Here is a 27,071-nt window from a genome sequence, read left to right as displayed (position 1 = left end):
AAGTGTCCCCTCAGGAGTTCGACCAGGAGTTCGACCACTTGCTATGACATGTGCTGACCACCAGGGGATGGCGTGGAGTGAAGGAAGGTCTTGGCCAGCAGCCAGGGAAGGGAGGCCCTGCCTGGCCACGCCCAGGCTGTGCTGTTAGCCGTCTCCTGGGCCTCTCCGTGGGGTGGTCTGCCCCAGGGGTCCTCTCTCCTGTTCCTCACTATTTTCCTTGCTTTCTCTGGGAAGTGGAGTATGTCTCCCTACCTGTGTCTCCCCCATGAATAAAATCATAAATGCGACTTATAGAGCCTTTTTATTTTTGGTGAAATCTCTTTTTATGAGAAGAAGTACTTTATTCCCATAATGTGACTATTTTTCCAAAACACAAAACTTGCACTCTCTCACTTCTCTCAACACAAAGAAAGGGGCCCTGAGGGGCTGTCCTGGGGTTGGTCCTACCTGAGGATCTGGAACACCGTCAGCTTCTGCCACAGGCACGTGCTTGTCACTGCTCTCCTCGTCTTGTTCAATTGCTTAAATAAATAAAAAAGAACAATGTTAGCACATGCAGCATCCTCAGAAAACTGCGTCAGATCATTTTCTAGTAGCACTCGGACAGGGAAAAATTGGTAGGTAGATTCACAACATGTAAATATGGGTACTATTCCTTGGATAGAAAGTTTAACCAGTGGAACTGGGCACTTTTCATATACATCTTATTTATTTATTTATTTATTTATTTATTTATTTATTATATATTTTATTGATTTTTTACAGAGAGGAAGGGAGAGAGATAGAGAGTCAGAAACATCGATGAGAGAGAGACATTGATCAGCTGCCTCCTGCACATCTCCTACTGGGGATGTGCCCGCAACCCAGGTACATGCCCTTGACCGGAATCGAACCTGGGACCTTTGAGTCCGCAGGCCGACGCTCTATCCACTGAGCCAAACCGGTTTCGGCTACATCTCATTTATTAAATCAAGGGCAATGGGAAACTTTGATCTTATTCTCCTTTTCACCAAAACCTATCAAGCAAGACATCATCATGCCAGTTTCATCCTTCACCCAATGGGGAGTTGGGGTGTAGATGAAGGCTTCTATGAAGTCCATGTGAGAATGTCATTTTAATGTGATTTTTTGGCTAAGAGTTTAGTGTTATATAATAAAGGAAGCACAGTATTGTATATTTGGGTTGCTCAATGCACTGTGACCACAAACTTCTGAACCGTGAAGCCTTGAGTCCACCTCATCTCCCACATTCTCCCAGCACCTCCCTATCCAAGTCCTCGTCTCCCTTTCTGTGCTGGTGCAATAACCTCCGACCACAAAGCCCCTGGTTCCAGCCTCTTCCTGATACAATCCAGCTGGGGCATACCTGCTAAAATAACCAATCTCAAAAAATGTAACAAATGCCATGCTTTGGCCTGTGCATTGCTTATCTTATTGAGTCCGAACTCTGTTCATCATTGGAGGCCTACTTTGAACTCTCTAGCTTCCTCCTAATCTCCAACTTCACCCTGACATTCAACACCAAAACATATGGTACCCAACTCTGATGCAGGTGCAGTGATTTCATTATTTTTCTCCTTATACAGCTTGCTCTTCCATTTTAACCAATATTTGTTTAGCCTCTATGATATGCCTGGCACTGGGTTATCCCTGTGAACAAGACAGATACACCACTGACCTCATGAAATACACACACTAGCTGGGGAGATAGCCAGTGAACAATAACCACTACTACAACTAATAACAACAACAGCAACAACAATTGTAAAAAAATACAACAGAATTAAAGATCATGATAAGTGGGAGAATGACAGAAAACCATGTGGGAGAGGTCATCTGGAGAGGAGGCAAGGGGGGTGGGATGCTTCTCAGAAGAAGTGATATTTGGGCTGAGACCTGAAGGCTGAGATGGAGCCACCCATGGCAGGCGTGAGTGATGTGATGAGACAGTCCGGAGAGAGTACAGACCATAGCAAATTCAGATTCTAGCCTGAGGACACGGGGAAGCACTAAGAAATTTAACATTGGGAATTGCATGATTCGACGTATTTTTTTGAAAGTTCTTTTTGCCTTCTTTGTGGAGAACAGACTTATGAGAGTCAAGACAGGAGGCAGAAAGACCAGTTAGGTGACTGTGCTCTCATCCTGGCTGGAGAGGACATAGGCTCAGAGCAGGGAGGGGCAAGGAGCTGAAGAAACATGGAGGATCTGAGTTGTGTTTTTAGACAAAATGGACGCGATTTGCCGATGATTTGATTACAGGGGGTAGGTGGGTTGGGAGTGAGGCGGGGAGAAGAAACCATCAAGGATGACTCCTAAGTAGAATGAGTTATTGCTCATATCCATCATACCATTAATTCTTTTTGTCCTCTCCATAAAAAGCAGACCCAAAAAAGCCCACCCAGACCACAAACATACCAACCCTGCTGCCCGCGAGGTCACACACTGCGCTTCTGGATTCAGTCTTTGCATTGTTTTATATACATTTAAATACGATGCTTTCTGCCCTGTATTTCTAAAAATATCACCTCATGTACCTTTTGCTTTTCCCTGGCTCTTATGCCCGCCTGAACATCGTGCACACAGGATGAGTTCTGCCACCACTGCTGGGATGAACAATTCCTCCCCTAGTGACCAAAATGGCACGGCTTGACTACACCTACTTACTAAGTCCTGCCTTTGGTACCTATTCAGGAAAAAAGAGGGGAGGGAAATTCTGTTAAACTCTGTGGAGACCTAGGGTAACTCCCACCATCTGAGCATCGAAAGGCATGAACAGTGAATGTGGGCAGAAGCTGTTCTGTTTCCAGCAAAAAGTTCCATTCATGCTCATTCAAAGGCCCCCTGTTGCTACTGTGGTCCGATTAGGGGGAAACTTAAGAATAAAGAAAAACACGTTTTCTCTGCAAAACTGGAGGAGAATACAAAGGAAAATATGAAATATAGGATAACACCCTAAAATTCACTCAAAAATGCAATGGGCTGGAGAAGTAAGGAACTCCACCTAGTTAAGTGAACTTAATATAAGAATTCTTTCCTCATCCCATAATGGGAGTAATTTTCTTCGGGGAAGGGGGCAATCTGATATTATACCCATGTGAGACAACTTCAACCACATGAAGTACAAGGAATGACTTGGCACTTAATTTATGCTTCATTTGAATTTTTGTTCCTTCAAGTTTAAGTGTCGATGAAAATCAAATTTTGGATTTTTTGTAGCCTATTAAGTTTATGTTTTTAAAACAACAATACTCTGTGGTAGAGGCATTTCTTTTTCTTACCTTATTATACTCAGAAGTAGGACATGCAGAACAATAACAATGTCAAGATTGAGAGTTAACATTATCTTTTGAGTTTTAAGCAACATTTTTTTTTTGGTTAATCCTCACCGGAGGATACTTTTTCTATTGATTTTTTTTAGAGAGAGTGGAAGGGAGGGAAACAGGGGGAAAGAGAGAGAGAGAGAGAGAGAGAGAGAGAGAGAGAGAGAGAGAGAGAGAGAGAGAGAGAGAGAGAGAGAGAGAGAGAGAGAGAGAGAGAGAGAGAGAGAGAGAGAGAGAGAGAGAGAGAGAGAGAGAGAGAGAGAGAGAGAGAGAGAGAGAGAGAGAGAGAGAGAGAGAGAGAGAGATGGACTGGTTGCCTCCTGCATGCACTCCAACTGGGGGTGGGAAGTAAGGCGTGAACCTGCCACACAGGTATCTGATGTGCCCTTGATCGGGAATCGAACTTATGACCCTTTGGTGCCCTGGCCCCGTGGTTGGCAAACCACGGCTCGCGGGCCACATGCGGCTCTTTGGCCCCTTGAGTGTGGCTCTTCCACAAAATACCACATGTGGGCACGCACGTACAGTGCGATTGAAACTTCGTGGCCCATGCGCAGAAGTTGGTATTTTGTGGAAGAGCCGGTATTTTGTGGAAGATCCACACTCAAGGAGCCAAAGAGCCGCATGTGGCTCGCGAGTCGCAGTTTGCCAACAGCTGCCCTGGCTAACTCTCTAACCACTGAGCACACCAGCCAGGGCTAGGCAAAATTCTCAATACACATAAAGAGAATCAAGGGGAAAGAGATTAGCAAAAAAAGCATACTTGGGAGGAAAACCCAGTCCTATAGCTCTAGCTTCTGCCCAACAACAGTGCTGCATGGTTTTGGTCACATCTTTGAAGGCCTCAATATTTGTTGCCCGGCATTACACTTCGGTTAACAGAGCAAAAATCAGACACACAAGCAAGTTAAGGGACTTGGCAAAGGAAACTCAGCCATGGATCTCAATCAGCATCATGGAGGGACTCTCCAAGGGCTGGTGCACTCTCACCACAGCGACCTCATCATCAAGAGAAGACCTCAGTCTCTTCCAACACAGAGCCATCATTTTCTGGGAAATATTGAAAAATTATGACTCCAAAAATGCATTTTAGCCAGTGGTTCATATATACTAGTTGAGAACAAAAACTTATTATAGTGGCCTTTTTAAGGATTTACGATTTCCCCCACGAAGTCTCACGTGTGAAATACACAGTCAGCTAAAAGGGAGTGCTCTGTGACCCACTAAGGAGGCAGCTTCTCTCTCCGTGTCTCCTGCTGGTGCGGCTCATGTGGTGGGAGGAGGAGGAAGCAGTTATTTAGATTTCCGAGCTGAGTGTTCTTCTTTTATCTGATCAGAATAAGAGTGGGCTGGGAGAGATTTCCTCTGCAAATATTGATTCTGGGACAGTTCCCTCCAGGGGAACACGTACACGGGAATGACAGCTCCTGGGACCTGGGAGGCTCGAAGCCTAACTCTGCCAACACAAACCATTTCCTTATCTCTCAACACACAGAGTCTAAAAGCAAGAAAAGGCCTTTGAAAATAACTCACCACAGCAAAAGTCATAAGCACAAGATCAAAAAGCATATATTTTGAGCAGTGAACATGAGAGCCTACATGAGAACTAAGAGTGTATGTGGATTAATTAGCTCCAATTCACAGAAGAGCCTTAGTTTAAATGTCCCTATTGGTAACTCAGCTGTGAGCAGGGCAGGGAGGGGGCGGGACAGCTGACAGCCTCTAAGAACTAAAGGGCTCACCCGATATCACTTTCTTGTTGCCTTGAGGACAACAGGTATTTTCTCCCTTCCACTTCCTAGAGCGATTGCTAAGAAAGCTCTCCTAATAACCCCACTAATAATATCATTCAAACGCAAAGGGGATCAATGTCCTTTCAAAGTGATGCTTATTGAATTTCTGCCAATCACTTTGTAAAAGTAAGAGCCACACGAACAATGAGACACACAATGATTACAAATCACTGGGGTGACTACAGTTGTTAACAACTGAAATTATTATTTTCAAAATCAACCGAAACTATTTTTTTTTAAATTTACAAGCCAAAAATTTCTGGACAGGCAGTTAGCATTTCGAGTCTCAATGTGAGAAATCAGAAAACATAGTTAAGAAAAATAACTGTTGAGTATTTTGCCAAGAATTAAAGTTTCGTCAATACTACAATCTTTCGCCTGTGCAGCATTTACAGGGAGAAAGCGCTTTCATAAGGGGTCTCATCTGATGTTCCCGCAACTTCACGAGTCGGGCAGGTAACACCCCCAGTCTACAGGTGAGCTTCTATAGCCTGTCCCCGTCCTCCACATAAAATGTGCGTATCTGTGGCAGTCAAGTCTATGTGGTCCAGGACAGAGCAGAACAGTGCTGGTCAAACTGCACATCCATTGGTGAGGACCTGCGTTTCTTTTTTCTTTGGTTAATCCTCACCCAAGGATATTTCTCCAGTGATTTTTAGAGAGTAGAAAGGAAGGGAGAAACACACAGAGAGAAACAATGATGTGAGAGGGACACACTGATTGGTTGCCTCCCACCAGGGATTGAGCCTGCAACCGAGGTACATGTCCTTGAACCCGGGAGGGACCCTTCAGTCCGCGGGCCGACGCTCTATCCACTGAGCCAAACCAGCTAGGGTGGGACCTGTGTTTTTGTTCATGTCTTTAATGAAATAGAACAGAGTGCAATAGAAAGAATATAAAACATTTTAAAAATCAATGCATCACCACAGTGTCACAAATGTGGATGAGCTGTGTACAGGTCAGGTTCTTTTGCCTGTTCTGGCTGTGGACACAAACGTGTTAGGAAAACACAGAGGTGTTTCTGGACCCAGTTCCTCATTATCTAAATAGCCGGCTATTTTTTGTACCATTCCTGGAGCAGGCCATAATATTTGTTTTAGGAGGTCCCGCCACAACACACCACCCACATTCAGCAGGTGGTACATCCCCTGTGGGATGACATAGAAACGAGCTTGCGGCAGGAAATGCTGATAGAGGGTGTTCAATGTTGGTTACCAGGAATATAATCACAAGTGCTTCAAAATGCTCACTTCTTTGCTGTTCCTTAAAAAGTAAGGGAACCCTGGCTAGTTAGAGCATCAGCCCTCTCACCACAGGGTCCTGGGCTTGATTCCTGCTCAAGGGCAGATACCTGGGTTGCAAGTTTGGTCCCTAGCCCCTGTCGGGGCATGTGCAGGAGGCAACCAATTGATGTGTCTCTCGCACATAGATATTTCTCTCTCTCTCTCCTCTCTCTCTCTCTTTCTCTCTTTCTCCCTCCCCCCCCCTTCCACTCTCTCTAAAAATCAATGGAAAAAATATCCTTGAGAATTAGAAAAAAAAGAAAAAGAAAAAAAGCAGCAGTTGCAACCTTCACCTTATGACTCTTTTTAGTGTTAAAATCTGAAAAATAGTGGTCAGTGTTCACCATGGAGAGGTGCCATAGAGTATCAGAATCTGGCACATCCAGGGCCGTTGGAACTTCACTTTGAAAGCTGACCTACGACCACTTTATCTCTGTCCCAACCATCTTTTCTCAGCCCCAGTCTGTTCCAGCCTGTCAGCTGAATGTGAGACTGTTGTTTTTAAACTCTCTTTTCTTGGTCCTTATCATCCGTGAACCCTCTAAAGACGCAAGCTTCCCGCAGGCTCTTTCCCGGGGATCTTATCTGTGCCTGGGGTGTCAGCTTGCACCATTATGTGGGCGAGTCCCAAATCTGCGTCTCCATCTCTTCCCTCTTCCCCGAGTTCCAGGCCCACATCTCCAGTTACACGCTGAGTGTGTTCATTTCGCAGACCATCCGTGTCTGCCGTGCATGAGCTGCTATGACGAGTCCAGTGGCACAAACTCTGTCCTCAAGAAAGTCCCCTGTTTAACAGGGTGTGAGGACACAAAGGCCTGACATCCACGCAGCGCCCTCGAGGCAGCCACCTGCCTCCTCCTCCTCCTCCTGGGCTTGGTGCTTCAGATGGGATCACCACCAGGCAACGCCAGTTTTTCCTCTTCCCCAGTCCTCACATAAATCTGTCCCTAAACCCTGTCACTTCCACCTCTGAAGTGTCTCCACCCCCTTCCTCCCTGCCACAGGCACAGCTCATGACCTCACCCTGTCACCTGGCCAGCCTCTCCCTCAACCCATTCATTGTCCACAGGTGCCCGGGCTCTGCTTCCAGAGGCCAGTCTGATGGTGGCACCCCCACCTTCAGACTGCGGTTTCTCCCCACTGAGGGGACCTGAGGGGCACACAGGGAGCCCAGTGCTCCTGGTGCAGGAGGGACTCGCCCAGAGATGTGCAAGTTGAGCACCTCAACACTGGAGGTCCCCACTTTATTAAGAAACACTGGCCAACATTCAGGCTGAAGCTCACCAGGCCTGGAAAGCCAGGCCATCTGGGCTCAGACTCCATCCCCAGATGCATCTAACGGCTATTGGATTTATTTCATATAGAAATCAAGTTAAATGAGATCATATACCTGTTATCCTCAAATGGATGTTTACTTCCCAGTGATGTTTTAGGACAGGTACATGGTTGGCCTTTTCCTTAATTATATTCCCAGTGCTATTATGTTATCCTCATTTTACAGATGAGAGAACTGAGGCTGAGAGATGTGAAATAGCTTGGTCAGAACAACACGGGAAGAGGAAGTCAGTAGAGGAGAGGGACTTATTCTTTATCTGCTCCAATATGCTATGAAAATTTAAACTGTCTAACTTCCGAGGGGAGGGGTGAGATAGGAAGAGTGAAACCAAAGAACGTATATACTTATATGTATAACCCATGGACAGACAATAGGGTGGAGAGGCCTGGAAAGTAGGGGGGAGTGGGGTAAAGGCGGGTCAATGGGAAAAAATGGGGACATCTGTGATACTTTCCAATAAAGATACATTTAAAAATAAATAAAACGAACTGAACAGCAGTGAGACTGAAAAGACAGAAAACAGGAGGATTATTGTAAACAGTCTAAGAACTGACTTGAATTTCCTACTAGGCCTTCAGTCTCTTGGAAAATTAGGGCCACAATGACCTACTCATCCTACATACCCGCTTCCCTTCCAACGCTTGCCCTGCTTCATAACCCATGGGTTTACAGAGAGAAAATAACAAACGCCCGCTGCACGAAAGAAATGTATAACTTTTATCATGTGTATAGGTGTGCTGATGTTCTGAAAATTCACAGCAACATAAAGAAGCTATCGTGAGAAGGCTAAAATCAGAGGTAGCTAAAAAACTGCCACCGCCCCCATCAGATTCCCCGTGCCTGCACACCTGGCTGGAGGCAGCTCCAGCCACTGAGCGCGGCCTGGCGGCCTCCCCGCTGGCTGCCCTGCCCGCATGATTCATGCCCCTGAGGCAGACAGAATTCCATTTCAGTTCCATGTCTCTGTCTCATAGCAGAGACCCTCCCAGCTCCCTTTCCTTCCACTTCTTAACAGGTTTTCACATTTAGTACACCTGCAGTCCCCAGAAAAGTTAGTCAACAGAACAATGATAATGTGTATCCTGTATCAATTCTTTCCATTAGACCAGAAATACACTGAGTGGCCAGATTATTATGACCACTTGACGTTTGTAGGCAAATTAGCTATAATTCCTGCCGAAGTTGCTAGAGGGCCAGATCATTATAAACGTCTGAATAGCACAACATACCTAATTATCGTTGCTGATCAAGTTCATCCTATCATGTTGATGGTGTATCCCAATGGAGATGGCTTCTTCCAACAAGACAATGCACCATGCCACGGTGCTTGTATTGTGCAGGAGTGGTTTCAAGAACATGAGGGAGACTTTACCTTGCTTAGGTGGCCCCCACAATCACCAGATCTCAAGCCAATTGAGCATTTGTGGGACGAAGTTAAAAGAGCCATCAGGCAGCTGGTTCCACAACCATCAAATCTCACAGAACTGGACAGTGCTATTCATCAGGCATGGTGTCAGATTCCTCGCATCACCTTTCAACATCTCGTGGAGTTAATGCCAAGAAGAATCGCTGCAGTATTGAAGGCCAAAGGTGGCCCAATGAAGTACTGATGGGGTGGTCATAATCATCTGGCCACTCAGTGTACGTGCTCTGTAGGCCAGCGCAGTAAAGAGCTAATCCATACTTGTCCCAAATAGTCCATTTGTTTGCCCTTCTTAAAAGGAAACGTACCAGAGAAAAACAAACACGTTTCCTTTTAATGTAAACATGGCTTGTACATGATCCAACTAAAATAAAACCTCCATTAAAAAAATCAAGTTAAGCTTAGCTATCATTTTTCTTCAACATTTTTTACTAAGAAACAGAAAAGCTTTAGTTTTCGAAGTGCCTTTCAAGGATGTCCTGGTGACAGGCAGGTTCAGGTCCATCTGCTGTGGTCACACAGTAAGGACGAGCAGCAGTGATGCTCAGATGCCGCAGGCCGTGCATTTGAAAAGGTCCCGGTGTCCTCTGCTCCTCCAGACACTTCCTCTCAGGAATCCAAATTTACAGAATTTTAACTCAGGGGGTAAAAGAAAAGTGGTTTCTGATCCTAACTATATCTGCCAACATGAAACTGCAAGCTTTTGCCATCTCATTTAACTCTCCTAACCCCTCAAAGCGCCCCCCAAACAAGCAAGCCCCAGAACTATAAGCCATCAGCTCCTTTTTGTTGTTGTTACCTCATCAAGGATATTTTAGAGAGAATGGAAGGGAGGGAGAGAGACACACACAGAGAGATAAACATCAATGTGAAAGAGACACATCGATTGGTTGCCTTCTGCACATGTCCTGACTATGTCCAGGGATCCAATCTAGAACCCAGGTATGTGCCCTTGACCGAGAATTGAACCTGAGACCCTCTGGTGTGCAGGCCGATGGTCTAACCACCGAGCAATGCCGGCCAAGGTCATCAGCTCTTTTAGAATAAAAATGAGCCTCTGGAAGCCACTGAGTCGTAGCAAGTGGCTATGGCGGAACTGAGCCTGAGTCTGTGGATTTGGTTTTCACAGCTACACGAATCTGCCTCTGGGACTGCAAACCAGAAAACACAGCAGTTCAGGTCTACACACAGCAGGTCAGGCCTGCACACGGCAGGTCAGGTGTGCACACAGCAGGTCAGGCCTGCACATGGCAGGTCAGGCCTGCACACGGCAGGTCAGGTGTGCACACAGCAGGTCAGGCCTGCACATGGCAGGTCAGGCCTGCACACAGCAGGTCAGGTGTGCACACAGCAGGTCAGGCCTGCACACAGCAAGTCACACCTGCACACAGCAGGTCAGGTCTGCACACAGTAGGTCTACACACAGCAGGTCAAGTCTGCACCAATCCCCTTGTCGAGTAAGGTTTTATGGTAGGCAAGTATCTACATTTTAAAAATAACATTACAACCTTCTGCCACTCATACGATGCTCTTCAGATTTTTTTGTTTGAATGTTCAGCAATTCTACTGCTACATCTTCCCTTGACATGACAGCAGGATTCCTGGCAGAGGAACCACCAAGAACTCTCTGAGAGACCTTTGTGTTTGCAACCACTAGCAAAGGATTGGTTCAGTCAATCAATCAATCAATCAATGGAGGAGGCAGCCCAAGAGGAGACCAGGATAGATTTGAAAATTTCCCTGAACCCTCACCTAAAACTAACCTGCTAGACCTTAAAGGAATTTCCTTTTGTTACGCATTTGGCATCCTTCCTACACTATTTCTAGTATTTGACCTTTGTCAGGTTACGTCAATTCACCAAACGTCAACCGCACTACTTGCCAGGGTGGGTGAAACACTCCCCACAGGACAGCGTGGGGAAGAGAGGATGGATGGAAGTGCTCAGTCAGGGAGCTACTTAGGAGTATGAAACACGGCGACGTGCTTTTTACTTCTGCATTTCATCTGTGCACGGGAGCTTCTTTCTAATCAGACCCACCTCCTACTGGGGCAGAATGGAAGACGGGATGTAAAAGCAGAGTCATTACTACTTGTATTCCGACACCCACGGCAGAACATTGTAGCAAGACAGGCTTGAGAGGGCAAAAGCTGTGGAAAGAAGGCCTTCCCTCCGCACATCAGGAGCCAGCTCCGGGAGGCTCCGAGCTCTGTCCCGCTCTCCTCGGAGAGCTGAGCCAGGCTGTCCCCTCGGGAGGCAGTTAGGACAGCTCAACGCTGTCCCCAGGTTGCTCCGAGTGGACCTGGGGGAGGAGATGGGTAAAGAGGCAGCAGATATGGGAGGTCCGAGCCATGGACCCCATCTTCCCTGGCTGGGCTGGGCTGGGCTTAGGCTCTGAGCTGATGAGGACCTTGAGGCCAGGAGTGGAGGTTCATGCCCAGACTGAGTGTGGCACACAGAGGAGACTGCCCGGAAGTCTGCCCCAGCTCGCCGGGGGCCCAGCATACTCACAGCAGGTCAGCAGGGAGCACGGTAAAGCTGGGGGAGGCCAGGGCAGCCGCTTTTTCCTGAGTTGCTCTTCTCTCCCAGGATGGGAAGTGTGCAAGGAATCAGGCGGTTTTTCTACTTGCTCTGGAGACAAAGGCCCGCAAAGGAGCCAACCCTCATCAAGAGGGAGAGGCTGGCTGGAGCCTGTGACAGTTCACAACCCCAGCAAGAGGCAGTATTGGGGGGGTGAGCAGCTGGGAAGTCCCTGAGAGCCTGACCCCGCCAAGATGGGCCCCTGACTGCCCCTGCGAGTCCTAAGGGGCAGCAGGGACTAGCATGGGCACCCCTGAAGAGCCCAGGGGAGCCCAGGGCACGTGGGCTCCAGCGACTTCATGTGCTAGGGACTGAGAGATCCCAAAAGGAGGATTTAAACCAGGCCCAGGCAGGAGCCACGTTCTGAGCAGACTATTTTTCACAAAAACAGTTAAAATCAGGAGCAGCTAAACTGCTCTCACTGGCAGTGGGAGCAGCATGTGAGGACCACAGACAGCCCAGCTGCTGCGAATGAGGAACACGGCATTTCCCATCTGCATTTCAGTGTCGCGAATAATCCTGAGCACCTGCCCCATTACCATTTTTGAGTATCAGACCGAGTGCTTTAATGGCTCACAAGACAAAACAATCTTATAAGATCAGCAGAGAACAAGCTAAACCAAATATGTTTGGGAAAAAAAGTTATGCTACAACACTGGCTATTAGCCAAAGCTATTTTTCATAGCATCGCCCAAGGCTCTGAGCCGTTACTTCCTCTCACATAAGTGAAAGGATATGCATTTTGGATTTTCAAATAAAATAGACAAAATGGAGGTTTTTTAGCCCTTTATCAGGGCTTTCTTCCTGAAATATCAAGGTAATAAAACTGCATGAGGGCAGGCCCCAGGGAAACGCCCTTGGAGGGGCCTGGACCATTCAAGTCAGTATGATCTTTTGATGAGACTGTCCAGTTGGTTACACGACTAACCCTGAAATTAGTTGACTCATGCAGGCCTGCCACTATCAGCAAAATGAAGCAACTTTAATAACTTGGATTTAGGTACGGATGCTAAGCCTGAATTTGACGCCCTTTGTTAATTTCAGTGATAACACTGAGAGGACTGGAGGGTATGAAGGTATGAGTCCCAGGGATTGAGCCCATAGCCCAGGTGTGCCACTCCAGCACTGTGAGGCCTGATGGTGGAATCTGCCCCTTCCCGGACCAGACAGGGTAGTTATGCCACTTCCTGGGACCACAGGCTGCTGGGACAATGCCCACCCCTTCCCTCGGCCATCTCCACTGTCAGCAAGAGGTGTTCTGGCCTGGGCTTACTGACACTCTCCCTTAATGCCCCCTAAATGAAGGATGGGGGAGCCTGCTTTCTTACCAATCATAAAAAGTTTGTGTTTGCTGCATAAAGCGCCCTTTAGACAGAGGAGAAGGTCCTGCACTTAGCTCCACCTTCGGAGATAAGATCTAGAAGTGGGTCTTTTACACACATGAAAACAAAAAAGAAAATCAAAAAAAAGGAAGAAAATGAGAACATAGAAAACTAAGTTGGCCATTGGATCTGCAGGCTTTGCTCCCCATTGCAGTGAGAGGGGAGGAAAACTGGCAACATTTCTAAAAACTACCATCTGTTCCTAAGGTTACAAAGATAACCCCAGTCTGAAACGTGTCAGTCATTTCTTCTACCAGAAAACAATAGCAGGATAAGGTGTAGACTTCCTCAATCGATCTTAAGTCTTAAGGCGAATGCTTCATTTTTATTCACTGTTTGCATTTTCAATAAATAGAAGTTAGCCACTTTTTGCAAAAAGAGAACCAGACAAGCCTTTAGCTCTATTGACTTGGGATCTGTCCACAATTTACAAGGATATGGCTTTGTCCAGGTGCATTTATTTGGAGCCAGGATTAAAGTCACTTCCCTTTAACCTCCCACCCCCCATGTCCTCCTCCTAGTTTTAATATAGAAACTTCAGTGAGAATGTTCGCTTACTCCCGAGTCTGCCCACCAAATAAAGCCTGGTAATAATTCTCTCCTTTATAAAGCTTTTACTGTCAATGAGAACTTTGTAATAATCCTGTTAGCATTCCCATAGGAAAATCTCCTTTCAGGTAGAGAAACACTGAAAAGTTAGGCAGTTGTCCAATAAATGAGTAAATAGCAAAAGTATAGTATTTCTCATTCCCCTACCATGCTTAGTTCATCAGCATAACACCCTTCATAAAACACCAGCCGTGCCCAGCCGGTGTAGCTCGGTGGTTGAGCATGGACCCATGAACCAAGAGGTCACTGGCTTGATTCCTGATCAGGGCACATGCTGGGGTTGCCGGCTTGATCCCCAGTAGGGGGTGTGCAGGAGGCAGCTTATTGATGATTTCTTTCCCATCAGTGTTTCTATCTTTCTTTCCCCTTCACTTCCTCTCTCTCTAAAGATCAATAAAAACATATTTAAAACACACACACACACAAAACCAACCAACCAACCAAACAACCAAACAAACAAACACCGGCTGGCTCCCTGAGACTGCAAATCACACAGACCTTGATATGTGTCGGTGAAAGCAGGCAGCTAAATCACACGGGGGTGAAGTGGTTATAATGCAGATGCCAAGGCCTCCATCCACACTTATTTTTTTTGGGGGGGGGGCGCGGGCGGGGAGGGCAGAGCAGGGAACTGCTTTGCAAATTCGACGTGGAGACCACTGCTTTGGGAAACACAGTTTTATTTAGTCAAAGAAGAATTCTGATATAGCTTTACAGAAGGAGAGCCAGGATTATTTTTAAAAGTATGTATTCATCTTCCTAATCTCCAAACAAAACACTTATATCAAAAGGTACTGTTTATGCAGAAGTTGTTCCATGCAAACCTTCTCTGACTCCAGGGTCAAAATTTCCATCACCAATCTCATTCCAAAAAACAGATTGCAATCGCTGTATTAAAATGAAGTCTTTTTATAACCTATCTGAAAAACGCAAATCGCTAGAACCACAGTTTGTTTAGCCACCTTCAAGGAGAATGTCTGATTTAGAAACGATCTAATATTAAGTATTCATGTATCACTTAATGGATAGACTGGTATATGAAGTAAATTTCACTTTTATCAAAACAGCATCAAGGCACTCTGCAGAATTCGGCCAAATCCAATGGCAGGCTTGGTGTTATGTACCAGGGAGCGTTAGCTACTTCTATCCACACACACTGTGTTCATGTCAGTTTGTGTTTGCTGCATCAGGTGCCCTTTAGACAGAGGAGAGCTCAGTCAAGGAGCTACTTTAGAGTACGAAACACGGTGACGTGCTTTTTACTTCTGCATTTCATCTGTGCATGGGAGCTTCTTTCTAATCAGACCCACCTCCTACTGGGGCAGAATGGAAGACAGGGATGTAAAAGAGACTGGGCTCCACTTTCATGGCTGTTTATACAATTAGCCTTTTAATGTGACGAATGATGGACAATAGCTGGGTCATATGGCCAAGGCCAAGATTTCCCTTGATAGCTCTTACCCCTCAATACAAATGACAGCAGAAATGTTCCCAGGGCGGGAGTTATGTGTGGGGGACGGGGAGTTAAGTGTGGGGGGCGGGGAGTTATGTGGGGGGGGTGGGGAGTTATGTGTGGGAGAGGAAGGCCTTTGCAGGACTTTTACTTAGGAAAAATGTCAATGAAATGAAAACAGCTCAGAAGGCAAATTAAATGAACAGCAGTTATTATTCCTAGATTTGTATTGAATAGGCAGAGATGATTAAGAAGAGCAAAGCTGTCTCGCACTTGGTGTTGAGGATGTGGCCTGCAGGCCTAGCGTGGCACTCCAGTCACCATCTGAGCCTGACCTCATCCTTTTATAAAAAAAAACTAGAGACCTGGTGCATGAAAAATCATGCACTAGAGGGGAGGGGGTCTCTCAGCCCGGCCTGCCCCCTCTCACAGTCCAGGAGCCCTCAGGGGCGGCAGGCGACCTGGCGATCAGGGGAAGGTGACGCCCCCATCACACCTATGCTGCTGCCACTGCTGGCAGCGCAAGCCTTGGCCGGCCCTGGTTACCTGAGCCTCAGGCTGGCTGTGGTTACCTGCATCTCAGGCTGGCCCTGGGCGGCTGGGCAGCTGCCATCCGAGGCTTGCCTGAGCCTCAGTCAGTGGGGGGTTCAGGAGGACCCGAGGCCCCCAGCGGGGCTGAGGGGACTGGGCATCACCATTTTGTGGCTGTGAGCACTGCCATCTTTGTGAGGGTGTGACGGTCAGTTAGCACATTCCCTCTTGATTATATAGGAGGAGGATGGGAACAGGACAAGAGAAGCCAGTGATGTACCAGAGTGAGCACAGGCCAGCGTGGGAGTCAGAGTTTCTGACTACCAGCCTAGGGCACCGGATTTGGGTAGGAGACTGGGCTCAGCAGACGGCAGAATTTCCTAACTTTATAAAAACAGCATATGGCCAGGATTCTTCTTCTTCAGGAAGCCGAGAACCTCTGAGCCGGCAGCCTCAGAGGGGAAGCTGCCCCGTCCACCATGTGTTAATGACACCCATTCGTTGCCTCAATCGGCTAATCAGCTCAACAAACGTAAAACCTACATAACTATAGAAAGGGGCCTGATGGCCTTGCTGGCTTCTGGTGTGGTGCCACTTACCCGGTAGGATGGCAGGACAGGGACAGGGTCGCTCCACCGAAAACAAAGCACTGTCTGCCCTGGGGAGCTGGGATGGGAAGGGACTTAATTTGTTAGGGACGTCGAGCCCTGCCAGGAAGTTTCACTGTGGAAAAGGGGGTACCTGGGAGATCTCCGTGTTTATGCTTTGAAATTTAAATCAATTTAAATATAAATTGCTCTCCTTTCCTGTCATTATGAGAAAGAAGTAGAATGTGGGTTTCAGATCTCTGGTGTGCATATGGTCATTAACTTTCATCTGACCTTGGGTGTAGAACTGATACTGCGTCTACGCACAGGGTACACTCATGACACTCATTTCGTTTCCTCACAGAAAATAGGTTCCCAGGAGCTGTGATGCTGAAGCCGCTTCTCCAGCGAAGAGAAATCGTGGTCCTCCCTTTCACGCCTTTCTCCAGCCTCACACCCACCCCCTGCTCCAAACTTCAGGAAGCCTGCTGTCCTGAGGTCTGGCAACGTCGATGAAACAGGCAATAAGAAGTCAGAGTCCGGATGATGTAAAGTCACTATTCTGGACCACAGACCCTGGCCTGGGAGCCCTCACAACCCTGAGTCCAGGGGCCTTCAGTGCTCATTCTCCTCCCCGGTAGCTGATTCTCTAAAATAGAAACAAAACCCCATTTAGAGCAATAATTACCTTCGCCTAATAAGCACTGCAATACAGCCACCGAAATGCCCTGCAGCACATTTTTGAAAGCGAAGGCCTCACAAACCTTCCATTCTCGAGTATACTCTGTTGTGGTTATAATTACTCACCTCCTTGGCACATCAGGTTCAGTTACTATCTTAACAGACACGACCATGTTGAAAGATGAAAAAGACAGTCATCTCGCTTTGCTAATTCCCTAAATTATGAACAATCCTCAGGGTTACAGGAGTCCAACCAACTTCCTGGACTTGATGCTCTTAGCCCTCTCGCTGCTCAGGAGCAATCAGGGCAAAGGGCTGTTCTTTTGTAGGACGCCATTGCACGGTTATTTATCATTTCGACTTAATAGCTCTAATTACAAAAGACGGTGTCATGGGATTTTTTTTTAAAAAAGGCAATTTTCTTTGCATCCCAGTGGGAGAGTTAGGAAAAATTTACAGAGCATCTGCTGCGTGCATTTTCAATTGTTCCTGGCCTTTACGGATGCTATTATTTTCTCAGTTGTAGGAGTTTTACATTTTCAAGTATTACTTAAGTTTACACTGCACTGGGAATTACAGTTTCAAGACTCTTCTTCTGGTCTTATGCCATTAAATAAAAAAGGAAGATACAACCTTTCAACCACTGAATTGATTGCTGGTCAGTAAGAACAGGCGTTGGATGGGATGCGAATGTACAAAGTCTGTTAGCAAGCAGGGGAAGAACAGTCTCGGGAAATGTTAGAACAAGGGGTTATTACAGCACCTCAGAAGGCGAGATTTTACAAGCTTCAACAATAGGCATGGTGTCAGCCAGAGCCTTCTCTTCCAGGGAAAACATCCTGGACCAGTGGTTCTCAACCTTCCTAATGCCGCGACCCTTTAATACAGTTCCTCATGTTGTGGTGACCCCCAACCATAAAATTATTTTCGTTGCTACTTCATCACTGTAATTTTGCTACTGTTATGAATCGTCATGTAAATATCTGATATGTAGGATGTGTTTTCATTGTTACAAACTGAACATAATTAAAGCATAGTGATTAATCACAAAAACAATATGTAATTATATATGTGTTTTCCGATGGTATTAGGCGACCCCTGTGAAAGGATCGTTTGACCCCCCCCAAGGGGTCGTGACCCACAGGTTGAGAACCGCTGTCCTAGACCAGTGGTTGGCAAACTTTTGCTTGCGAGCCACATGCGGCTCTTTAGCCCCTTGAGTGTGGCTCTTCCACAAAATACCACGTGCGGGCGCGCACGTACACTGCGATTGAAACTTTGTGGCCCTTGCGCAGAAGTTGGTATTTTGTGGAAGAGCCACACCCAAGGGGCCAAAGAACCGTATGTGGCTCATGAGCCGCAGTTTGCCAAGCCGCAGTTTGCCAACCGCTGTGACCTAGACCATGGATCCATCAGGGAAGACCAGAATGTGGTTGATTATTTTAAGAGAGAACACTTGCTACTTCTTTCCTCTTGGTTAACAAATGCTAAATGCCACATTCAGTGGGGTTGCAAGGCCATCAGTATAGGCCCCTGCTGACCACATTGGGAGTGGTGGCCGCTGGCCAGCTCACCATCCAGGAGGTGGCAAAGGAGAAGAAAAGGCAGAAACCAAACCATGCGGAAATATCAGAGAGAACAAGACACATTCTTGAGGAGGGACTGTGAAAGACTCAGAAAGTTAAGTGGTTGAAAGCATCACTAAAAATTAAGCACAATATCTTAATTACTTAAAATAGAGCCAAAGATGTCTGCCATTTTAAACTAGTATTTTTTTAGCTCAACCATTCATAAAAACACTAAAAGATTAGATTTTTAAAAATAGCTTTTAAGCCCTGACCGGTTTGGCTCATTGGAGAGAGCATCGGCCTGCGGACTGAGGGGTCCCAGGTTCGATTCCGGTCATGGGCATGTACCTTGGTTGTGGGCGCTTCCCCAGCAGGGGGTGTGCTGGACACAGCTATCAATGTTTCTCTCTCATCGATGTTTCTACCTCTCTATCCCTCTCCCTTCCTTTCTGTAAAAAATCAATAAAATATAAAAAAAATAGCCTTTAAGAGCATTTACATTTTTTTCAATAAAAAGATCACAGAAAACCAAAAGGTAGCAGGAGTTTGAGATAGCAATAATTGTACCAGCACGTGAGTCTATCTTTGCTGGCCCTTAATTTTATTATTAACATCTACTCTAAAATACCATTATATTGTGCAGTCCTTTACATTTGAGTGATGTGTTTACAAAAGCATAAGGGTCAAGTCCAACACAGTGCAAATGAAAAAAAAAAGAATCTGTCAACTAAAAAATAAAAAATTAAACTGATAAGAACAGATGCCTGTCTTGGATCTTAGTCAAGAATCGACAAAACTAAAAATCTGGAGCACCATAAAAGCCGGAACAATTCCATACATTTAATGGTTATTTTTTCCTTCTAAATGTGCAAAACAAAAGGCCTTATTTTCTACTGTTAAAAATAACCAGCCGATCTATTTCATTTCTCGTGACAAAGGCACACGAAAATCTTCTCTTTGGAAGGCTTCTGCCCTGAAGGAGAATCTCTCTTGTCAATTGTGTCAGACCTCAAACCTTAGACAGAGCTTCCTGTCAGCATTCCCCCATCTTACATACATGCACATAGGAAGGGGGCTGACACTGCTAAAATGTCCCAGCAGGTGCTATTGGTGACCAGTGATTGTTACTAACAGTGGATCGTAAAAGCTGGGAGTTTCAGCAGAGTTCAGGGTCATAAAAGATGCTCCACTTGCCTGGTGGGTCCACCATGTTTGCCAGACCCAGGGACGGCCTCCTTGAATGTGTTACACACAGAGTTCAATGTATGCAAACCGTAGTAACCCGGTTGTTGAAATCACACAAACATTCAAATGTCTCCTTCAGCTGGAATATAGAATTCAAGCCAAGACGATGAAACAAGAGGATGTCTGAGGCTAGGAGAAACAATTTAACTCCAATGTAAAACACTGACTGCCCCCTTATCCTTTCTAGCTCATTAAAAAGAGCATTTTGCCCATTCAAATGAACATTTATAGCCTGGCTGGAGTGACTCCGTTGGTGAGGGTCATCCTGTGCACTGCAAGTTGCTGGTTGGATTCCCGGCCAGGTCACATATCTGGGTTATGGGTTTAATCCGTAGTCCAGGAGCTTACGGAAGGCAACCAATCAATGTTTCTCTCTCAAATCAATTCTCTCTCTCTCTCTCTCTCCTCCATGTCCTCGGGTTAGGATTAAAAAGAAGAAATGCATTACATCTATAAAAAGACAAAATTCAATGCAACAGGTAAACCATTTTATACTCTTTTATGTTATATGTATCTTAATATGTCAAAGAAACAATAAAATATATCGGTGCCAATCAATCCTCTCTCTGGTTTCCAGCTTTTCTATCACTTGCACCTCAAAGAGTCCTGTGTAAAATATTCCTAGGGTTGTAACTCAATTAAGGATAATTAAGGCAATGAATGAATATATTCATTGTTATGATTAAATGTTAGAGCTGGAAGGAATTGCTAAGGTTAGCATATCCTACACAACCCTCCCCTACTCCCACTCTTACCCTCCAAGATACAAACTGGAATCACTTTGCTAAGGTTCCAGAGACATTTAATGGCATAAACAGAAGAAAACCCTTCTTTCTGTTCCAAACATCTATGACCTAGGTATGTAGTTTTAAAACATCTAAATAGCCATGGCTAAGCAGAGAGAGTGAAATATAAAAACTGCCGAAGAGATTTACCAATATGAGGCCTCAGGTTTTCCAGAAGGAGAAGCCCACCACAGCACGAGGTTCATGTGATCTAAAGACCACAGAGCGAAAGTGCTTTGGCTGGGAATTCCCGGGAAAAGGGAAGAAACATCTCCCAAGATTCGAATTAGCCAACATTAGCAGTAGAATTAGCAAACCAACAAAGAGAAAGACAAACAAGGATATCTGGGCTAATTTATAAAAACCTCGTGATGCCTTAAAATGCTGTTCACATTCACTAGTTAGCAGCTAGAGGAGAAACTGTTTAAAGGCACATCCTAATGGCCTCTGAGAAGATTACAACCAAATGGATTTTTTACTAAGCTGGAGCCTTGAATCATTTATATAATTTATTGATTGGCTGTTACTTTCATTTCTGTTTGTATGGGGAGCTGAAACAACAACAAAAAAAACCTTTTTTCTTTATACTAATTCTTATTTTAATAACCCTTCACAGTAAGACATAAATCTGGCAGGACCACCTGAGCCCTAATGAGCAATTTTACTGCAAGATGTAAGATATTAGGGTAATCAATTCCTTCTGTCAAGCCACAGATGTACCAACTATCAGTTTAAGACATTTTATTAGATGTTTATCAGCTTTCTTCTTCTTCTTTAAAGAAATAGTTTTAAAAAACAAAAACAAGCACACACAGAAAGTGCCATTCTGCAGCTGGTATGCTTTAATCTTCACCTGAGGTCATGCTTAGAGAGAGGAAGAGAGAGAGAGAGAGCGAGAGAGAGAGAGAGAGAGAGAGAGAGAAACATTGATATGAGAGAGAAGCATGATCATTTGACTTCCGTATGTGCCGGGGATGGAACCCGCAACCTGGGTATCTGCATATTAATATATAATAATACAATATCTACAAATGAATAAAGAGATGTCTGAAAATATATACAAGACAAGAGTAATAGTGAGAAAAACTCACAGACACAGACAATAGTGTGGTGATTACCAGAGAGAAATGGGGGGTGGGGGAGGTAGAAAAGGGTAAAGGAGTGATAAATGGTTATGAAAGGAGACTTGACTTGGGGTGGTGAACACATAATACAATATACAGATGATGCATTATAAATTGTACAACTAAAATCTATATAATTGTATTAACCACTGTCACCCAATAAATGCAATAAAAAATTAAATTAAATTATTTTTAAAGGAGTAATACTGGTTATCTTTGTTGGTGACATGATGGATGATTTTTCAGTTTCTTCATGCATTATCAAAATTTTTTCAATGAGCATGCTATCTTATAATTGTAATAAAAATAATTAAAACTATTTTATTATGAAAAAGAGAAGTAATACATGCTTATTGTATATATTTTTCCACTGAACATTTTACTACATTAATTCTTCAAAAAATAACTTTTAAAGCTGTTCAACATTCCATTACACTGATCTTCCAATTTTACCATTTATCTACTATAGAGACTTAAGGATTGTTTCTAATTTCTTATCGTTAAAAACAACAACAGTGCAATAGATTCCTTCTACCTGAATCTTTACATGCCTCTCTGGTTATGCCCAATAGCTGGAACTCCAGTTTTGGAGTTACTGGATAAAAGTCAGGGATTCTAGAACACCGAAAAATTGCTGTCCTAAGACACTATGAATTCACGTCTCCTTCATTAGTGAATGTGTGAGAGACCATTTCACTCTGTCCCTGAGAACTTGCCAAAGCTGCGTTTGCATGCCAAGCTCCATAAATCAAACAAGTAACAAAAACAGACATACTAACTTCATGTAGCAACACATCAAGGCACAATCAAGCTGACTTCACATGTCTTCGACTTTGCACAATTTAACACGTATGGGCCGTACTCCTCTTCATTTCCCTTTACGTCCTGAAAGTTCAAATTTCTTAGTCTGTGAGCCAAAACCTATCTCTTTTCACCTCGTTCATCTGGCTCCAGCCACTCTTGCCTTCTTGCTGTTCCTCAAACATATTTCACACGCTCTGCCCGAATGCTCTTGCCTGGATCCACAGGGCTCACCCTCTCACTGACTTTAGCTCTCTGCTCAGAAGTCCCCACTCCCCACCAACGCTGTGCAAATTAACACCCCCTTCTCCAGCCTCCCTGGCTATTGATTTGCTCTGTTTTTCTCCAGCATTGACACACAACAATTTTTTAAAATTTTCCCAACAATTTTCCGAAATTAAAAAACAAAACAAAACCTCCAAGGCACTGCCATCCCAATTCGTACAAACTGTAAGTCTGTCTCCTTATCATAACAGGAAGCAAGATTAGCTCTAGCACAACTTATTTCTAAGCCCTCCCTCCTACAATCATTACACTGATGTCTTCTCCATGTTGGCCTCTGCCCATGCGAATACCCACAGTCCAATGCCGCTCCCTGAGGAGCTCCGTCCGCTCTGCCCTCTCCGTGCAATAACCTTTTGGTCAAGATGCTGCCCTTTGCACCTTCCTTTTCACCTTCATTGCACCCAGGCTCTGTGTCCTCTACAGCAGCCAAATCCACAAAGATCAGTATAAATATAATCAGATAATTCCTCCTAAGGTGTGTGTGATTTAGTAACTGAGAGAAAAGCAAATTCTTGGAGTTTCTAACTGGAAAAAAAGAAACAGTTATAAAAATATGTATGGCTTGTGTTCTTAAGACATTTCCATTCCCTTTATTTCTTCAAATTTTGCCATCTCTTTTCTTTTGTCTTAGTCTTTCCACCTGAAAAGTCTTATTATAGTTTGACATTATCTAAGAAGCATCTATCTCCCTTATGTTTGTCATGCCATTTAGCACTGACCTCCTCCCTCTGAACAGCAAAGGATGCCTCCTTCTGACACTCCTCCTCCCTAAGCAAGTGTTTTTCTACCTCAGTGAGTCTCCATTTCATATTGGATTTCAGCCTCTCCTTCAAAATGTATTTGAAAGCTGCCTTTCCACATATCACTTCCACCCCTTGTTTCCTATAGGAACTAGGCATCGGATCCGTGCACTTGGTCCTACGTAAAGTGCTGGCTTTTAGATGTCATTACACACTTCAATTATTTTCAGGAGTAACTACTTGGAGATAAAAAAAAATATCTTTTCAAAAAAGACAACCTTGATGCTGTTTATTGTCCTTTCTCATTATAGTAGGCAATGCAACGTGTTTGCTTTCTTATGTTGTATATACAGACTTTTTCATGGCTGCAATGAACTAAAAACATTTTTAATTTCATTTTTCCTTGAAATATAAAATAAAGGCAGCGAATGTTTAAAGAACCATATGTAACAACCTGTACTATTTTGATGGTAGAATAAATTATTTTTAAAACAAACAATGATACTTTTCTACATTCTACACCAAAACTTCCTGAGATGCCCTCAGCTGCTCACTGCCACATGATATATGAAATATTCCCTCAGAATGAAAACCTTCCTTAGGTCCATGAAAGACTACTCACCAGACTTCTTTGCTTTCAAAGCAATGACAGCTGCTAGCTCTCTCTGCACCTAATAAAATATTAAGAAAAAAATCAATTAGAATAAGAAAAATGTAGATATCAAAAGCAGTACTTTGTTTTTATATATGCAACCCAAATTAAGAGCTATAACAATCAGAGCTAAATTTGCTGCCACTTTTTGGGTTTTCGTTTGATTTTAGTAATGTGGAAAACCTCTGCATAGAAATTTTAAGCTAAAAAGCTGAAAGAATCATAGTGATCAAAAAGAAATTAGATGGTTGCCAGAATGTATCATGGAACATTGGTATTTTCGCTGTACTTATGGGAAGAATTTCAAAAATATAATTATCAAACACTTAGAAGTAATTCAAATAACAAATTACTAAACAGGCATGTATGTTGGCAAAGATAGAACTATTATTTATCTCTCAAAGATTCTAGCTTACACAGAAATTCTACAACAATTAAGATGGGTGACCCTGGTTTAACTGGACCTCTGCCCAAACACAATAAATGTTCATTTGAAATCTGACAGGTTTCCAGCAAACAGTTCAGAAAATATGCCACATAAAAGCAAGTGCTACCGAGTCATAGGGTAGGTGAGGTAGGAATAGACAAGACAAACTTAAAAATCCTAAGTGCCGTAACACCCCCCTTATTTGTCCAGATTTTTGCTTGCTCATTCTTTGTCTCTCAACTCCACATATTTGAGTGCTTAAATCCTTTCCTAAAAGCTTTCTGGAAGAGACAAAAAAAAAAGTTAACTACAATCACTTTCAAAGAAAAAAAGTAATGAAGATTAACTTTGGGAAATCTGTGTTGGGCAGCAATTAAATATTCCATAACAAGAAAGCTCATGCCCCTACAGGGCACAGTCTTTGAAGCTTAGAAGTGTGTGTCATCACACTTCTAAGGTGTATGGAGGTGGAGGAGGTGGAGGTGGAGGTGATGGAAGTTTGGAAGGGTCCTGATAATGAATTTTAAAGGAAGAACATGGAAGCTCAGGTTAAAGAAGATTTGCTGTTGAGATTCGTTTAATTTGTATTTATTTACTTGTAGGCAAAAGTAGCACAATATGCTAGACACTGGGACTCCACCTAGGGATGAGGTTCATGGTGGCCAGGGCATCCTCACCCGGAAGACAGCAGCTTCTGCAGCACTGCTCTGCGCCTTGCTTTCCCTGGCTGGCAAGTCCAGGTGCCATTCAAAAGAGCATACCCCTTATCATGCTAAGTGAGATAAGTCAGTCAGAGAAAGACAGGTATTACATGATGCACTCACATGTGGGATCTAAGTAATAAACCAAAGACCTTGAATGCATATATGCATAACTCATAGATATATACAATAGAGGGCTGAAGGCCTGGGGCAGGGGTCGGGGCAGGGGTGCGCTAGAGGGGGTCAATGAGGAAAACAGGAGGACATATGTAAATACTTTCAACAATAAAGAATTATTTTTTTAAAAAGGGTATACTCTTGATTTAGCTGATTCTTTGATGCCTTAAAACTCTCTCCAGAAAATTATACAGTAACTAGAGTGCACGGGTAGGGTCCCTAGGCCTGGCCTGCGATCAGGGCTCATCAGGTTCCCCGCCTCCCCACCTCTCCACTTCGTCCTTCCCTCGCTCCCTCAGCGCCCTGCTGCCACCGCTAGTTGCTTGCCATGTTCCGTGTCCCCCCCAACCCCCGTGTGGTTATCGCATGTCATAGCGAGCGATCAAACTCCTGGTCTCCTGGTCGAACTCCCGAGGGGACACTTTGCATATTGGCCTTTTATATATACAGATGAGAAGACAATCAGTCCTTCTCCAACCTTGGAAGTCTGAGCTCTGAAAATACTCACGGTAGGAAATGTGCAGTTCAAGATCGTCCAGGTAAAGGAGGGCTGGGGGAGACAAGTGATGCGTGGCCATAGGGAAACCATCACAAATACTTGTGCAGGCAGCCAAATAAAAAACAACTGAACAAAACACCCATATTGCATATTTTAAAATTGTTAATACGTTTTATTATAGTATCACCATCTCTTTTCAGGATTGTGCCCCTTCACAGTGCTACAAATATTTGGGGGTGGGGCCAAAATATGGACCATAAACATTCACTGGGATCTTGTCAAGGCTGAACAATTCTATGACCTCCCAGGAAGATCCCACCATGGCTCAGAGACCAAAGGGAAGCAGGGGAAGAAAATGATGCTTGTGGATCACTGCATTTGCTTACAGAGGACCAATTTCATGCCTGACATTCTCTTCATGAGATCTCAGCTTTTCTTTCTCTAAACTGCAAATGAGGTGTGAAATACAACTAGCTCAGAAAAGGAAAGTATTATATTCCTACTATTGAATGACATGACATCTTTTCACAGATTTGGTGGGGAAAGAGAGAAGGAGTGCGAGCAAGAAGCCAGTCTAGCATTTGAGGGGGAACTGGGAAGGTGATGAGAGGGGACAATGAGAACGGACTACACAGGTCAATTTAGAAGGAATCTACACGTTAAAATAAAAACAAACAAAGTAAATGAGATCACTCTAGACACTGAATGCCCTGCATGTCTGCAGTCTGGGAGGATGGAGGAGTGTTTTTTGCAGGGCCTGGTGTAGACTGGCTTCCACTACCCCAGGATGGAAAAGGTTTCTAGACAAAACCTCAAAGGTAGGTTATTGTTCAGACAAAACAAACCACATTCTCTAGTGCACTGACCATCATTTCATCATTTTCAATTGTATGACTAAGGCCTGTCTTTTGGATGGTAGGGACCTGCCTGTCCTTTTATGGTATAACCCAGGGCAATCAACACTCATTCACTGACCCACAGGAGGCAACCCAGGGGCAGCCTTAAAAGGATTTAGGGGAGAGAAAAAGCTGCCCCAGGGAGGACAATGAAAATCAAAGGAGAAGAAGATGCCCACCCCACACCCCCC

At 44.5% G+C, this 27,071-nt stretch overlaps 1 protein-coding gene across 1 annotated transcript in view; it reads right to left on the bottom strand.

Annotated features, from left to right (window-relative positions):
* Positions 1–27,071, bottom strand: part of RAPGEF5 (Rap guanine nucleotide exchange factor 5) — a 153,630-nt gene that overhangs the window by 92,163 nt on the left and 34,396 nt on the right. Inside the window, exons 7-8 of the mRNA XM_015558131.1 lie at positions 24,151–24,199; positions 448–521 (exon numbers count right to left, since the gene is read on the bottom strand). Coding sequence (XP_015413617.1) covers positions 448–521; positions 24,151–24,199 — 123 coding nt within the window. The remainder of the gene's footprint in view (positions 1–447; positions 522–24,150; positions 24,200–27,071) is intronic.

The sequence above is a fragment of the Myotis davidii genome, unplaced genomic scaffold, assembly GCF_000327345.1.
Source record: "Myotis davidii unplaced genomic scaffold, ASM32734v1 scaffold168, whole genome shotgun sequence".
Taxonomy (NCBI): domain Eukaryota; kingdom Metazoa; phylum Chordata; class Mammalia; order Chiroptera; family Vespertilionidae; genus Myotis; species Myotis davidii.
The sequence above is the reverse complement of the archived record's forward strand: the minus strand, read 5'-3'. Positions and strand labels throughout refer to the sequence as shown.